We start from the raw sequence: 13,781 nt of genomic DNA on the forward strand, positions 1-13,781 counted from the left end.
AAAAAATGAGTTCCTAAGTCCTTTCCTAACCACTTTACCTTGACCTTGGTGGAAGCGTCACAAAGAAAGATGTGAAGGAGAGGTGATGAGGAGTTAGGAGAAGACGACTGCTCTCACACTTAAACTACATCCTTTAAGTTTTCATTCATGAACACAGTCACATTCTGGCAGCCACGTTGCTTTGAAAGATATTTAATTCAACGTTCAGTAACAAAAGGAGACGGTCTGTAGGCACAGAAGTTTGGGTTTTGTGAGTTTCTGACCCAGAAGGTTGACGTTTTGGCTTCTTAGTGAACTCGTCTGGCTCCAGATTCAAACCACAACATGAAGTGTTCTCTGTCGTCGTTTTCAGAGTTGATATTCAGCATCTTTAAATGTGTTATATTCAATATTGGCAGCTTCATTTAAAATATAAGTACTGTATAAACAAACAAGTTACATTTAACAAAATCTTGATGATAAACAGTCAAAGATCGATCAGTTCTCCACGTCACGTCGGACCAAATCTCAGCCGCTCAGAAGTCCAAAACTTTCCAGAGCCGCACAGCCAAGGCTCAGGCGGTCAGTCCAGATCACCTGATGGTGCGGTACATCATGAAGTCGACCGTGGTGCATCGCGGGAACTTCCCGATGGAGCTCTCCTCCACCGGCGTGTAGACTTTGATCTGCCGCATGTGTGTGTCCCTGCCGTTCTGGTGGTTGGCGAGCACAGCGATCTGGATCATGAAGGTGCTGATGGGCTCGTTTGTCCTCTAAGACACACACACACAACAAAATATTGAGGTTCAATGCCGAGCAAGGCATCATGTCACATGTTGTAAAGAAGAAGAAGGAGCCATTGACGTAGGGCCGAGGATGACGAGTTTCTCACCTGATTCATTAGAGAGATGTGAATCCAACCGCTTGGCTCGACCATTTCCAACTGCTGCAGAGAGGAAGAGGAGGATGGTGAGAAGACAGCAGATTATTCGAGTTTTGGATGAAACTCTGTGACAGTCTGAGCTTTTAGAGTCCTTACTCTGATCTCTTGCAAGTTGTGGAAGTTGTTGCCCACTCTGACGGAGATCTTACTGGGTGTGTAGCTCTCATCAGACTTATAATCAGCATAAATACACAACATCTTCACCGTCGTTCTCCTCCTGAACAACAACAAACAAAGAGAAGGTCTGATGAGCTGGAAAACACATTCTACGACATCACAGACTTCCTGTTGTCGTAAATTCCCAAGAACTTCCTGCTACCTGAACTGTATGTTGACTAAATGCGGTTGAGATCCGTCTGACTGCCAGTAGGTCTCCAGGTTGTCGTCCCTCAGCTGATCCACTCCGAAACCTGGACGTGGAGTGGACATCAAAACAACATCAGACTCAGCTCACCCCTACAGCAGACTGTACGTTAGGCTTGAGGCTCACCGGGTTTACAGGAGGAGAGGGACCACACCGCCTGGGAGCCGATCTCCCGGACCGTCCCAGTCCGCTCTAACTGCTTCGGGTCGGCGCCGGGTGGTGTCTTGCTTGGGGTGGCCATCCTTTAACTACGGAGAAAGAAAGAAGTCAACAACTTAACGCCAAACTCCCTTTAACTTTCTACGATTTTAACGTTTGCTTGGATATTAAAATATATAAATAAATGAGAGACTACATTCAAAGTTCATGAGACTTCGTAGATCCTTCAGGGAAATTCGGCACATACGTGATGCTTATATCGCTAACATCTGTGACCAAAAGGAAGGAGATGGTCTAGGACTTGAGGTGGACTAGATCTATCCTGAGCACAGGGTGAAGAGCTGGAGGACTATAGATACTTGGACAACAGACTGGACTGAAGATGCGATAATTCTACTCTAATATGTGCAGCAGGGTGTAGCAGATGCCAGCGACATAAAGAAACCGAGCAGACTGATGCCGCTCTGTGATGGCTCTGTGCCGCTCTGAGCTGCTCTGTGATGGCTCTGTGATTCTCTGTGCTGGCTCTGTGCTGGCTCTGTGCCGCTCTGTGCCGCTCTGTGATGGCTCTGTGATTCTCTGTGCCGCTATGTGCTGCTCTGGAAGCTCCACAAACTTCATAACATGACGGACAACAACCCACATCGACCACATGAGCTCCAGGGTTAGTCAGTGAGTAGCTGCACAGAGTTGATGCATATTTTCTTTGAATATTTCTTATATGGATAGAAAATTGTAATACCTGTATCTGCAGCAACACAAGAATCTGTCTACCTGTCTGTCTGTCTGTGGTTGACACCTTACTCAGGAAACATCAGACATATTGAGCATTAATCTTTAGTTACACACGGACCCTGACGTGTCAATAATCAGCTGTTAGTCATGTTGAGACATGTAAACAAAAATAAACAAACATCTTACTGGAGCTCCAGCTAGCTGCTAACAGCTAACAGTGTGATAAGAAGCTGCATAACGACTTTAAAGACTTCGGTTACGACACAAATATGAACAAAACTCACAAGAAGGTTCGTGAAGGTCTCCGACGCGTCGTGTCAGAGCATCAGGTGAAGCCGTTTGACTCGAATACAGTTTAATTTCAGTTTGTTTTGCTGCACACTCTTTAGCCTCTCTCACTGTGTGGGAGTCGCTTCCTCTCTGACTAGTGATGTGTCGTTCGTGGACGAGCCGGTTCAAAGTAGTCATGGCAACGCGACACTGAAGCTTCCATAGGTAACAATGTTTATGCACACCAGCCTCATCGGTTCATTGTGAGCGAGTGTTTTCAAAATGTGGAGAAATTGTGAGCAAAAAAAAAAAGCGACTCAATTCAAAAACTGTTCCAAAAAAAGAATGTATCTCACAAAAAAATCTTTGACTGTCCTCCATCATTCTACATAATCACCCTCTGCCATAGTTACACAAGCACACCTATGTCATAGGTTTACCACCTAAACCTATGACATATCTTCCCAGCACTCTCCTCAATAACACAATACACACATTCATTGTCTCACTGATCTTTATTTGTGAATTTGTCCATCTCTGATGCAGAAGGACTGTGCCTTCACCAGACAAGGCTCACATGTCCCACTAATGAGTGGACCAAAGAACAAGTTCCCAACTCCATTATTTATTTATTTTTGTTAGGAAATTTGTTGTTAAGATTTTACCTGTTTTTTTTCAATGATTTTGCTGCCTTTTTAAAGTGTCCCCCATGGTACCTTTTTTATTTTTATTGTATGTGATTGTATATTGGGGAATTAAAGACTTCAATTTGGCACACAGTGTTGTACTTTTACATAAATTGATGAAAACTGTATTTTATCCGGGATATTATATCAGGTAAAATATACCCGACGTTAGTGATGGTGTCGCTCTCTCTCACCATCTGTAAACATACATGTCTCATTAATGCATGTTACTAACTAAACTTCTTCCCTGGAGTTTCTGTCTCTGTCGTCCAGCAGGTTCTCGTGGATCATGGCTCCTGCTGTGATCCTGCATGACGTCCACTACACATATTACTACTGTCATTATTGCTGCCATATCTCCATCACAGCTTATAGTTAGTTAATGATTTGCTGCTGCTGAGCATCTGTGTCTCTCTGTCTCTATCACAGGTTCCACTGCTACTGTAATCATTTTATCAGTCATTGTAATTCATTGTCATTTTATCAGTCATTGTAATTCATTGTCATTTTATCAGTCATTGTGATTCATTGTCATTTTGTCAGTCATTATAATTCATTGTCATTTTATCAGTCATTGTAATTCATTGTCATTTTATCAGTCATTGTGATTCATTGTCATTTTGTCAGTCATTGTAATTGTACAATATGTTTGTGTTGATTTGTTCTGTACATGTGACATCTATTGCACGTCTGTCCGTCCTGGGAGAGGGATCCCTCCTCTGTGGCTCTTCCTGAGGTTTCTTGTTAGTAAAAGTTAGTTAGTTGTTAGTTGAAAGTTTTTTTGTGGGCAAGTTATTCCTTACTCGAACCGAGGGTCTAAGGACAGAGGGTGTCACTCAGATTGTACAGATTGTAAAGCCCTCAGAGGAAAATGTACTTTGTGACTTTGGGCTATACAATCTGATTTGATTTGATGTTATTAATTTTCTTTTAATGTTAGTGTTCTAGGGTTAATTAGGGCAGAGACGTGTCCAGTGGAGTTTCGGGGGTAAGTGATCCGATTCAGTGAAAAGAACCGAACTTCCCATCACTATTACTGACGTCACATGACGCACGCACGCACGCCGCACGTCGTTTGCGTGCCTCGCGCCATCTTTCCAGCCGGCTCCAGCAGAAGAACACGTTGCTGAGCGGAAAAAAAAAAAAAAACAACAACCGAAGTTTCAGCGCCGGTTTTCAGCGTCTGAACGACGTTTTACCGGCCAGAGAAGCGAACGGGAGCCGAGCAGGGGTGAGTGTCTGACGCCCCGCTGCGGGGGTGAAGCGTCTCGAGGCTTTTAATGCCGCGAAAAAAGACGGTGATCGTGATCACGCGGGCGGGCAGCTGTCAAAGTGCGGAGGAGGCCCGCAGCTAACGGCTAGCTCAACCGTTATGTAGCGCGTGCGTTAACGGCTGCATCCAGCTCCACGAGCCGCCGTTTGAACCCGTTAACCGGCCCCGGTTAGACACACGGCGGAGCCCGGTGACGGTCCCGGTAAAAGACTCACCTTTCACAGTAAAAGCACCGCGCGCGCTCCGGACTCCCATAGACAAATCGCTGATTTAACAGTTTCCCGCCCTTTTATCTAACTAAACACGAATAAACGCAAACTTTAAAGATGTTCGATGGATCTGCGTGATGTCGGCGTGAATTCGGCTCATGAATGAGTCACACACGGGCGGGTTATATAAGGACAAGCCCGGCTTTTAACTCTGACACCGCCCGTCACGTCGCGTTTAGTCGCTGATGAAATCGAACTAACCAGGTGTTAGTCTTCATTTATTTATTTTTAACTCTCTGTGTTTGAACGTGTGTTTTATATATATGTGTGTGTGTTAAAGGCCTTAAATGACGCAGTCAGTGTGACGTCACTCTGAATCTGCTTTTTTTTTTAAAGGTCCACTGTGTCAGATCTTGTAACTGAACACCCCTCACCTCACGCGACACCCCTTCTAAGCTAGTAGGAGAACCTAAAGTGGGTTTGAAACTCTATGAAAACATTAAAAAATAAATAAAAAATCAGTGTTTGTTTGGTTTGTCCCTCGTGGGCTACTGTAAAAAAAAATGTACTATACTTCTCTAAGCTAAAACAAGCTAACAAGCTAAGCTAACAACATAGTAAAACCAGCCTAAAACACAATGACAAGCTAACAACAAGTTAACTACAAGCTAATACAAGATAACAAGCCAACAACATGTTGACAACCAAGCGACAACCTCCGTGGTTGTGACGTGAAGCCAATGTCAAAAACTGCAGTTCCTCTAACGTCCACTTGAGGCTGGCTCCAGAAGTGAGTCAGTCTCCATAAGTCCCCATGTTACAGCAGAAATAAACATGTTTACAGCCTGGTACAAAAAACAGTTTTGGTCTCTGTAGCTAATTTCCCCGTTCATGACAACTGTACTGAGGGTGAATTTATATACAACTCACCTGTTCACATTATATTAAGGCTTAAAGTTATGCAGGGTTAAGAGCGTAGACGCTTTGATTGACAGGTGGGTGTTGTCAGCGCTCGTGTGTGGCAGCTCTTTTGTTCAGACTAAAGGCCGTCGTCTTTGTTTGGCGTTGAATGTGTTGCTTCAGCAGAGTCATCGGTGTGTTTGTTTGTGGACGCTGCTCACAGAAACAGTCTGAATGTCGCCGTGTGACTTTTAACTTCTCCTTCTTCTCGCTCAGCTCCGCAGGTGCTAGCGTCCGTCATTCCAGCCCTCCGTCATGGCGGATAAGAACATCCGGATCGCCATCGTCAACCACGACAAATGCAAACCGAAGAAATGTCGTCAGGAGTGCAAGAAGAGCTGCCCGGTGGTCCGTATGGGTGAGTGATGTTTCCACGGTTTGTGTTTGTCGTGTACCGACGAACGCTGAAGACTGACCGTGTGTTTGAACGTCTGCAGGTAAGCTGTGCATCGAGGTGACGCCACAGTCGAAGATCGCCTGGATCTCAGAGTCTCTGTGTATAGGCTGCGGCATCTGCGTCAAGGTAAGCACAGCTTACAGTGTCGTCCAGGTCGTCGTCCTCCTTCACTTTGTCTTCAAGTCTAAACTCTGTCTTCGTTTTTTTTTTTAGAAATGTCCGTTTGGAGCGCTGTCGATCGTCAACCTGCCGAGCAACCTGGAGAAGGAAACCACACACAGATACTGCGCCAACTCCTTCAAACTGCACCGGTACGCTCGAACACACGCCGATGTTCAGAGGAATCTTTAGTTTGACAGTTTGTCCGAAAGAAAGTGACGACACGAGACGACTGTTGGACCTCGCAGTGATCTTCTAAAGTTTACGCTCGTCGGTTTTTAATCCAGATTGTCTGATTTGAGCTCCGAGAAGTTCAGTGTCTAAACATGATATTTGAAGACAGTTGTAGTAGGGGGACAGATGTATCATGTCCAGTTGTTGGTAGTGTTGTAGAGGAGGTCCTCTCTGAAGAGCTGAAGGTCTTCAGGAGGTCTGTGAAGGTAAAGAGGGACGCCCCAGATCTGTAGGAACTGGTAGGACGTTCCACCAATGGGGAACAACAGACAGAAAAGTTTGGATTGTCCCGAGTGTACGGGTGGCAGAGCCAGGAGGAGGTAACATCTGTCTGTGTGAGGACGCTCAAGAACCGGAGACTGCGGAGCTCGGTGGTTGAAGATAGATCGTTATCGTATCTGTATCTAGATTTGAACATTCAAGATAAAACGTAAATTATCCTGCTTTATTTGGAGGTATTTTGGATTTTAAAAGTTTTATGTCAGCCAGAGCGAGGTGTCGTGCTTGCCGAAAAATTGCACAAAGCAAAGTAGCACCACAAACATGTTTCACCACCTGAAACGACACCATCACATGCTGCATGGAGAGAGTTACAACACGGACTTTTCCGTCATCCCAGAAGAAGCTCGAGCAAAGTGACTGTTGATGCGTTCATGAGTCGACGTCCAGCAGACGTGAAGAGCCGCCACGTTCTCCAACATGTTTACGCGAACGGTCATTCGTCACTGCTGCACAGCCTCGTTTGTCTGAAGCCTGATGAATCCTCAACATATTTATGTGTGTGTGTGTGCAGGCTGCCCATCCCCAGACCCGGTGAGGTGCTCGGCCTGGTGGGGACCAACGGTATCGGGAAGTCCACGGCTCTGAAGATCCTGGCTGGGAAACAGAAACCCAACCTGGGCAAGTACGACGTGAGTGTCTCCTCCACATGTAAAACACAGAGACGAAGCAACAATCTGATCGTCTCCTTCACGTTCCTCTAACGTTCTCCGTGGGTTGTTTTTCACAGAACCCTCCAGACTGGCAGGAGATCCTGACGTACTTCAGAGGTTCTGAGCTGCAGAACTACTTCACCAAAATCCTGGAGGACGACCTGCGGGCCATCGTCAAGCCGCAGTACGTCGACCAGATCCCCAAAACCGTCAAGGTGAGCTCAGCGCGTTCTTCTGTTCGGCTAAGATAAGTTGGACCTGGTTCTGAGCTGATCCTGGTTCTGCCGGTCTGTCTCTGTAAGCACTGACTGTCTGCGATCTTCTCGTCTGTCTCCAGGGGTCAGTCGGGGCCATCCTGAGCAGGAAAGATGACACCGACACACAGACCCTCGTCTGTAAACAGCTTGGTGAGCGCACACACACACACACACACACACACACACACACACGGTGTTATTAATGTGTGTTAACTCCGTCGTCTGTGATTGGCTGCAGATCTGAGTCACCTGCGAGAGAGGAACGTGGAGGATCTGTCCGGAGGAGAGCTGCAGAGGTTCGCCTGCGCCGTCGTCTGCATCCAGAGAGCCGACATGTGAGGACGCGACACGCTACGCGACACGCTACGCGACACGCCAACGACACGCCATCGTCTGACCTCTGACCTCACTGACCATGTTTGTGTTTCTCTGTCTCAGTTTTATGTTCGATGAGCCGTCCAGTTACCTGGATGTGAAACAGAGGCTGAAGGCGGCCATCACCATCCGCTCGCTCATCACTCCGGACAGGTAACGCTGTGACATCACACGCTGTGACATCACACGCGATCTAACAGCTGATTGTTGACTATTTAAATAAGCTGCAGGAAGTCGTTCAAACCACCAGGTGTCACTGTGTGTGTGTCAGGTACATCATCGTGGTGGAGCATGACCTCAGCGTGTTGGACTACCTGTCCGACTTCATCTGCTGTCTGTACGGAGTCCCGAGCGCCTACGGAGTCGTCACCATGCCGTTCAGCGTCCGAGAGGGTAAATAAATAAATAAATAGCACAGACTGATGATCGATGGTTTATTGATCTGATCACCTGATCTGATCACCTGACCTCCTGCCGCTCTCCGTCAGGGATCAACATCTTCCTGGACGGTTACGTCCCCACGGAGAATCTCCGGTTTAGAGAGACGTCGCTCGTCTTCAAGGTGGCCGAGACGGCCAACGAGGAGGAAGTGAAGAGACTCAGGCATTACCAGGTCTGTGCTCCTCCTCCTCTTCATCCTCGTGTCTTTGTGTCCAACTCTTCTTGACGTCTGTCTCTGTTTGTCGTCTTCAGTATCCGGAGATGTCGAAGACGATGGGCGAGTTCACGCTCGACATCAAAGCAGGAGAGTTCACCGACTCTGAGATCATGGTGATGCTCGGAGAGAACGGTAAGCTGCCAGACTCCTGCTGCTCCTCCTCCTCCTCCTCCTCGTCATGATGTTTGGGTTTCATGACTCAGCGGTTCTTTGACCTGTTGAACAAAGCTCGCTCAGTGTTGACGTGTTGATGTGTGTGTGTGTGCAGGCACGGGGAAGACGACCTTCATCAGGATGTTGGCTGGAGGACTTCGATCTGACGGAGGAGGTGAGTGTGACACACACACACACTCTCTCTCTCTCTCTCTCTCTCTCTCTCTCACTCTCTCTCTCTCTCTCTGACCTGCGCTCTGTCTTGCAGGTGAGGTTCCCATCCTGAACGTCAGCTACAAGCCTCAGACCATCAGCCCCAAGTTCAAGGTTTGTTTGTTCATGTCAAACATAAATCAGCTGATTATTTAAGGATGAATCAGCTGATTATTAAAGGATGAATCAGCTGATTATTTAAGGATGAATCAGCTGGTTATTAAAGGATGAATCAGCTGATTATTTAAGGATGAATCAGCTGATTATTTAAGGATGAATTAGCTGATTATTTAAGGATGAATCAGCTGATTATTTAAGGATGAATCAGCTGACGTTTCATAAAAAAGAAAAAACCCAATAAAATTCACATCCGAGGAGCTGAAATAGTTTATTTATTTTATATTTATATTTAATTTCTTCATCAGCTGTCCGTTTCGTTCCTGAGGTTTCACTGTAAATGGGAAGTTTTATTCATTGAAACGTTTGCAGAACGTTGACGATGCGTTTGTTTGTTTGTCTACAGGGCAGCGTGCGAGCTCTGCTGCACGAGAAGATCCGAGACGCCTACACTCACCCACAGTTCATCACCGATGTCATGAAGCCCATGCAGATCGAGAGCATCATCGACCAGGACGTAAGTAACGTACAGTAGAGGTAGAGTCAGTCAGACTTTTTCCTCCTCAAAATTCAGATTGTTTCCCCCTAAAAATTCTGACTTTTCTCATCCAAAATTCTGACTTTTTCGCACCCAAAGTTCAAACTTTTTCCCCTCAAAATTCTGACTTTCTCATCCAAAATTCTGATTTTTTTCCCCTGAAAATTCTGACTTTTCTCATCCAAAATTCTGACTTTTTCGCACCCAAAGTTCAAACTTTTTCCCCTCAAAATTCTGACTTTCTCATCCAAAATTCAGATTTTTTCCCCTGAAAATTCTGACTTTTCTCATCCAAAATTCAGATTTTTTTTCTTCTGAAAATTCGGACTTTTTCACTCAAAAATTCTGACTTTCTCATCCAAAATTCTGATTTTTTCCCCCTGAAAATTCCGACTTTTCTCATCCAAAATTCTGATTTTTTCTCACCCAAAGTTCAAACTTTTTCCCCTCAAAATTCTGACTTTCTCATCCAAAATTCAGATTTTTTCCCCTGAAAATTCTGACTTTTCTCATCCAAAATTCAGATTTTTTTTCTTCTGAAAATTCTGACTTTTTCACTCAAAAATTCTGACTTTCTCATCCAAAATTCTGATTTTTTTCCCCTGAAAATTCCGACTTTTCTCATCCAAAATTCTGACTTTTTCGCACCCAAAGTTCAAACTTTTTCCCCTCAAAATTCTGACTTTCTCATCCAAAATTCAGATTTTTTCCCCTGAAAATTCTGACTTTTCTCATCCAAAATTCAGATTTTTTTTCTTCTGAAAATTCGGACTTTTTCACTCAAAAATTCTGACTTTCGCACCCAAAGTTCAAACTTTTTCCCCTCAAAATTCTGACTTTCTCATCCAAAATTCTGATTTTTTTTCTTCTGAAAATTCTGACTTTTCCAAAATTCAGATTTTTCTCACCCAAAGTTCTAACTTTTTCACTCCAAAATTTTGACTCTCATCCAAAATTCTGACTTTTCTACTCCAAAATTCTGACTTTCTTATCCAAAATTCAGATTTTTTTCCCCCTGAAAATTCGGACTTTTCTCATCCAAAATTCTGATTTTTTTCCCTGAAAATTCTGACTTTTCCACTCCAAAATTCTGATTTTTTTTCCCCCTCAAAATTCTGACTTTTCCAAAATTCAGATTTTTCTCACCCAAAGATCTAACTTTTTCACTCCAAAATTTGACTCTCATCCAAAATTCTGATTTTTTTCCCCCCTGAAAATTCAGACTTTTCTCATCCAAAATTCTGATTTTTTTTCCCCTGAAAATTCAAACTTTTTTCCCCTCAAAATTCTGACTTTTTCACTCAAAAATTCTGACTCTCATCCAAAATTCAGATTTTTTTCCCCTGAAAATTCTGACTTTTCTCATCCAAAATTCTGATTTTTTTCCCTGAAAATTCTGACTTTTCTCATCCAAAATTCTGATTTTTTTTCTTCTGAAAATTCTGACTTTTCTCATCCAAAATTCTGATTTTTTTTCTTCTGAAAATTCTGACTTTTCCACTCCAAAATTCTGTTTTTTCCCCCCCCTCAAAATTCTGACTTTTCCAAAATTCAGATTTTTCTCACCCAAAGTTCTAACTTTTTCACTCCAAAATTTTGACTTTCTCATCCAAAATTCTGACTTTCTCATCCAAAATTCTGATTTTTTTCCCTGAAAATTCTGAGTTTTCTCATCCAAAATTTTTATTTTTTATTTTTTCCTTCAAAATTCTGACTTTTCTCATCCAAAATTCTGATTTTTTTTTTCCCCCTGAAAATTGGGACTTTTGTCATCCAAAATTCTGCTTTTTCCCCCCAAAATTCTGACTTTTTCACTCAAAAATTCTGACTTTCTCATCCAAAATTCTGATTTTTTTCCCCTCAAAATTCTGACTTTTCCACTCCAAAATTCAAATTTTTCTCACCCAAAGTTCTAACCTTTTCACTCCAAAATTTTGATTTCTCACCCAAAGTTCTAACCTTTTCACTCCAAAATTTTGATTTTTTTTCCCTTCAAAATTCCGACTTTTTTTCCCCTGAAAATTGGGATTTTTGTCATCTAAAATTCTGACTTTCTCATCCAAAATTCTGATTTTTCCCCCTGAAAATTGGGACTTTTCTCATCCAAAATTCTGATTTTTCTCACCCAAAGTTCAAACTTTTTCACTCCAAAATTCTGACTTTCTCATCCAAAATTCTGATTTTTTTCCCTGAAAATTCTGACTTTTCTCATCCAAAATTTGGACTTTTTCACTCCCAAATTTGGACTTTCTCATCCAAAATTTTAATTTTTTTTCCTTCAAAATTCTGACTTTTCACTCCAAAATTCTGATTTTTTTCCCTGAAAATTCTGACTTTTCTCATCCAAAATTTGGACTTTTTCACTCCCAAATTTGGACTTTCTCATCCAAAATTCGGATTTTTTTTATTTATTTTTTTTCCCCTGAAAATTCTAACTTGTTTTTTTTTTTTTTTTTTTTCCGAACATGTCGGATCAGAGCAAGTCACAGAAACAATGTGAGGAATTAAATAATTAATCCTCCTCCTCCTCCTCCCCCCTTAGGTGCAGAACCTGTCCGGTGGTGAGCTGCAGCGAGTTGCTCTCACTCTGTGTTTGGGGAAACCGGCTGACGTTTACCTAGTCGACGAGCCGTCGGCGTACCTGGACTCTGAGCAGAGATTGATGGCCGCCAGAGTCATCAAGAGGTCGCTCTCGCTTCTCTTCGTCTTCTTTTTGTTTCCTCTTCCTCGACTTCCTGTCTAACTGTGCCGTATTTCCTGTGCAGGTACATCCTCCATGCCAAGAAGACCGCCTTCGTGGTGGAGCACGACTTCATCATGGCGACCTACCTGGCCGACAGAGTCATCGTGTTCGACGGTATTCCCTCCAAGAAGACCGCGGCCAACACGTAAGAAAACGATAGCATTGAACGAGCCGTCGCCGTGACGATGACTGACCTTCCTCCTCCTCTTCCTCCTTAGTCCTCAGAGTCTGCTGGCCGGGATGAACCGCTTCCTGTCACTGTTGGAAATCACGTTCAGAAGAGACCCGAACAACTTCAGACCGCGAATCAACAAGCTCAACTCCATCAAGGTACATGAGCGATGTCACGTGCTTAAAAGTTTCCAACATTTTGAGTTCTGTTTTCAAGGTTTGGAATATAGTGCTTGAAAATCGGAAAATGTCGGAGTGTCAAATTTTAGATTTTAAAATAATTTTTTTAACGTCTTTGAAATAATTTTTACTCCTATTTCTAGAAACAAATTAGACGATAAAGACTTTTTGTTTTAGTTACCTTGAAAGTCGAATTTAACCGTAACGAACGCTGTGAGTTTTGATCTTTATTAATCAAAATGTTTGAAATAGAAAACATCCTCCAGCCTCCTGAATGAAGTTTAGTCTTTGACAAGTTTGTTTTAAAGTTATAAATGATTAAATGAACTGAATCACGTGACGTCTTTGATTAAATTTATTTGCTGGAAATAGATTTGCAACATTTGGACGTTCCGTTCACGTGAAGCTGACAGAAACACTAAATGTTTTCATTGTTGACCCTGAACGTTGCCTTCCTCCTCTCAGGACACCGAACAGAAGAAGAGCGGGAACTATTTCTTCCTGGACGACTAAGACGACTTCCTGCGTGACCAACAGCCTCGCCGCGCTCCGTGAATGGACGGACAGGCGAGCGGGCGGGGCTGCGTTCATAGTCCAAAGTGCAGCTTTGACATTTACCACAACTGCAACCAGGCTGCGTTCATCAACAAACAGCAGCTCAAACATTAAAAAGAAGAAAAAAAACTCATCAGCCTTTGTGTACCGGGCTGCGTTCAGCGGCCAACAATGTTGTGAAACGTTTAAAATAAAAAAAATATAAAGTGCATTGCATTCTGTGTCCGTCAGCCTGAACATACCGGGCTGAATTCACAAGCCAGCGACATTGTGGAACATTACGCAGCGTATTTTAACACTCATGCATTGACAACAAATAAACTGATGCTACCTGATACGACACTTTGTCTCCTCTTCTTTTGTCTCTGCTCTGCCTGAGCTAACAGCAGCTACAGCTGTCAGCAGTTTACTTCACTGTCCATCATAAACTCTGTAAATCACAGAGTTGAGGCGGAGCAGCCGGAGGACATCAGAGGGAAAACCAGAAAACATTTCCTCCATAAAATATGATCCAGTTTCAC

At 43.5% G+C, this 13,781-nt stretch overlaps 4 protein-coding genes across 4 annotated transcripts in view; 2 read left to right on the top strand and 2 right to left on the bottom strand.

Moving 5' to 3' along the window:
• LOC104935020 (butyrophilin-like protein 2) overlaps nucleotides 1-13,781 on the bottom strand; it is a gene marked incomplete at its 3' end in the record, with an annotated part of 550,859 nt that overhangs the window by 339,703 nt on the left and 197,375 nt on the right. The gene's annotated exons all lie outside the window — the stretch shown is intronic.
• Nucleotides 1-13,781, top strand: part of LOC104935135 (V-set domain-containing T-cell activation inhibitor 1) — a 592,626-nt gene that overhangs the window by 25,502 nt on the left and 553,343 nt on the right. The gene's annotated exons all lie outside the window — the stretch shown is intronic.
• Nucleotides 177-2,684, bottom strand: anapc10 (anaphase promoting complex subunit 10). The gene is made up of 6 exons (XM_010750932.3): nucleotides 2,465-2,684; nucleotides 1,413-1,534; nucleotides 1,242-1,332; nucleotides 1,019-1,139; nucleotides 872-925; nucleotides 177-752 (listed from the first exon to the last, which is right to left on the bottom strand). The coding sequence occupies exons 2-6, from the start codon at nucleotides 1,525-1,527 to the stop codon at nucleotides 573-575; spliced, it is 561 nt and encodes a 186-aa protein (XP_010749234.1). The 5' UTR covers nucleotides 1,528-1,534; nucleotides 2,465-2,684; the 3' UTR covers nucleotides 177-572.
• On the top strand, nucleotides 4,186-13,600 carry abce1 (ATP-binding cassette, sub-family E (OABP), member 1). Its single transcript, XM_027287574.1, has 19 exons — nucleotides 4,186-4,367; nucleotides 5,795-5,936; nucleotides 6,016-6,101; nucleotides 6,189-6,286; nucleotides 7,162-7,279; nucleotides 7,378-7,515; nucleotides 7,638-7,707; nucleotides 7,796-7,892; nucleotides 7,996-8,085; nucleotides 8,204-8,325; nucleotides 8,421-8,545; nucleotides 8,626-8,722; nucleotides 8,859-8,918; nucleotides 9,012-9,070; nucleotides 9,480-9,590; nucleotides 12,154-12,296; nucleotides 12,377-12,499; nucleotides 12,573-12,684; nucleotides 13,171-13,600. The coding sequence occupies exons 2-19, from the start codon at nucleotides 5,834-5,836 to the stop codon at nucleotides 13,216-13,218; spliced, it is 1,800 nt and encodes a 599-aa protein (XP_027143375.1). The 5' UTR covers nucleotides 4,186-4,367; nucleotides 5,795-5,833; the 3' UTR covers nucleotides 13,219-13,600.

This window comes from Larimichthys crocea, chromosome XIV (assembly GCF_000972845.2).
Source record: "Larimichthys crocea isolate SSNF chromosome XIV, L_crocea_2.0, whole genome shotgun sequence".
Taxonomy (NCBI): Eukaryota; Metazoa; Chordata; class Actinopteri; family Sciaenidae; genus Larimichthys; species Larimichthys crocea.

Excerpts from the sequence above, each read along its gene's own strand:
- abce1 (XM_027287574.1), top strand. The coding sequence starts at position 5,834 with ATGGCGGATAAGAACATCCGGATCGCCATCGTCAACCACGACAAATGC. Across the intron at positions 9,591-12,153 it reads AGAGCATCATCGACCAGGAC|GTGCAGAACCTGTCCGGTGG; the intron begins GTAAGTAACGTA and ends CTCCCCCCTTAG. Across the intron at positions 12,685-13,170 it reads ACAAGCTCAACTCCATCAAG|GACACCGAACAGAAGAAGAG; the intron begins GTACATGAGCGA and ends TCCTCCTCTCAG.
- anapc10 (XM_010750932.3), bottom strand. The coding sequence starts at position 1,527 with ATGGCCACCCCAAGCAAGACACCACCCGGCGCCGACCCGAAGCAGTTA. Across the intron at positions 1,333-1,412 it reads CCTCTCCTCCTGTAAACCCG|GTTTCGGAGTGGATCAGCTG; the intron begins GTGAGCCTCAAG and ends CTCCACGTCCAG. Across the intron at positions 1,140-1,241 it reads TTAGTCAACATACAGTTCAG|GAGGAGAACGACGGTGAAGA; the intron begins GTAGCAGGAAGT and ends GTTGTTGTTCAG.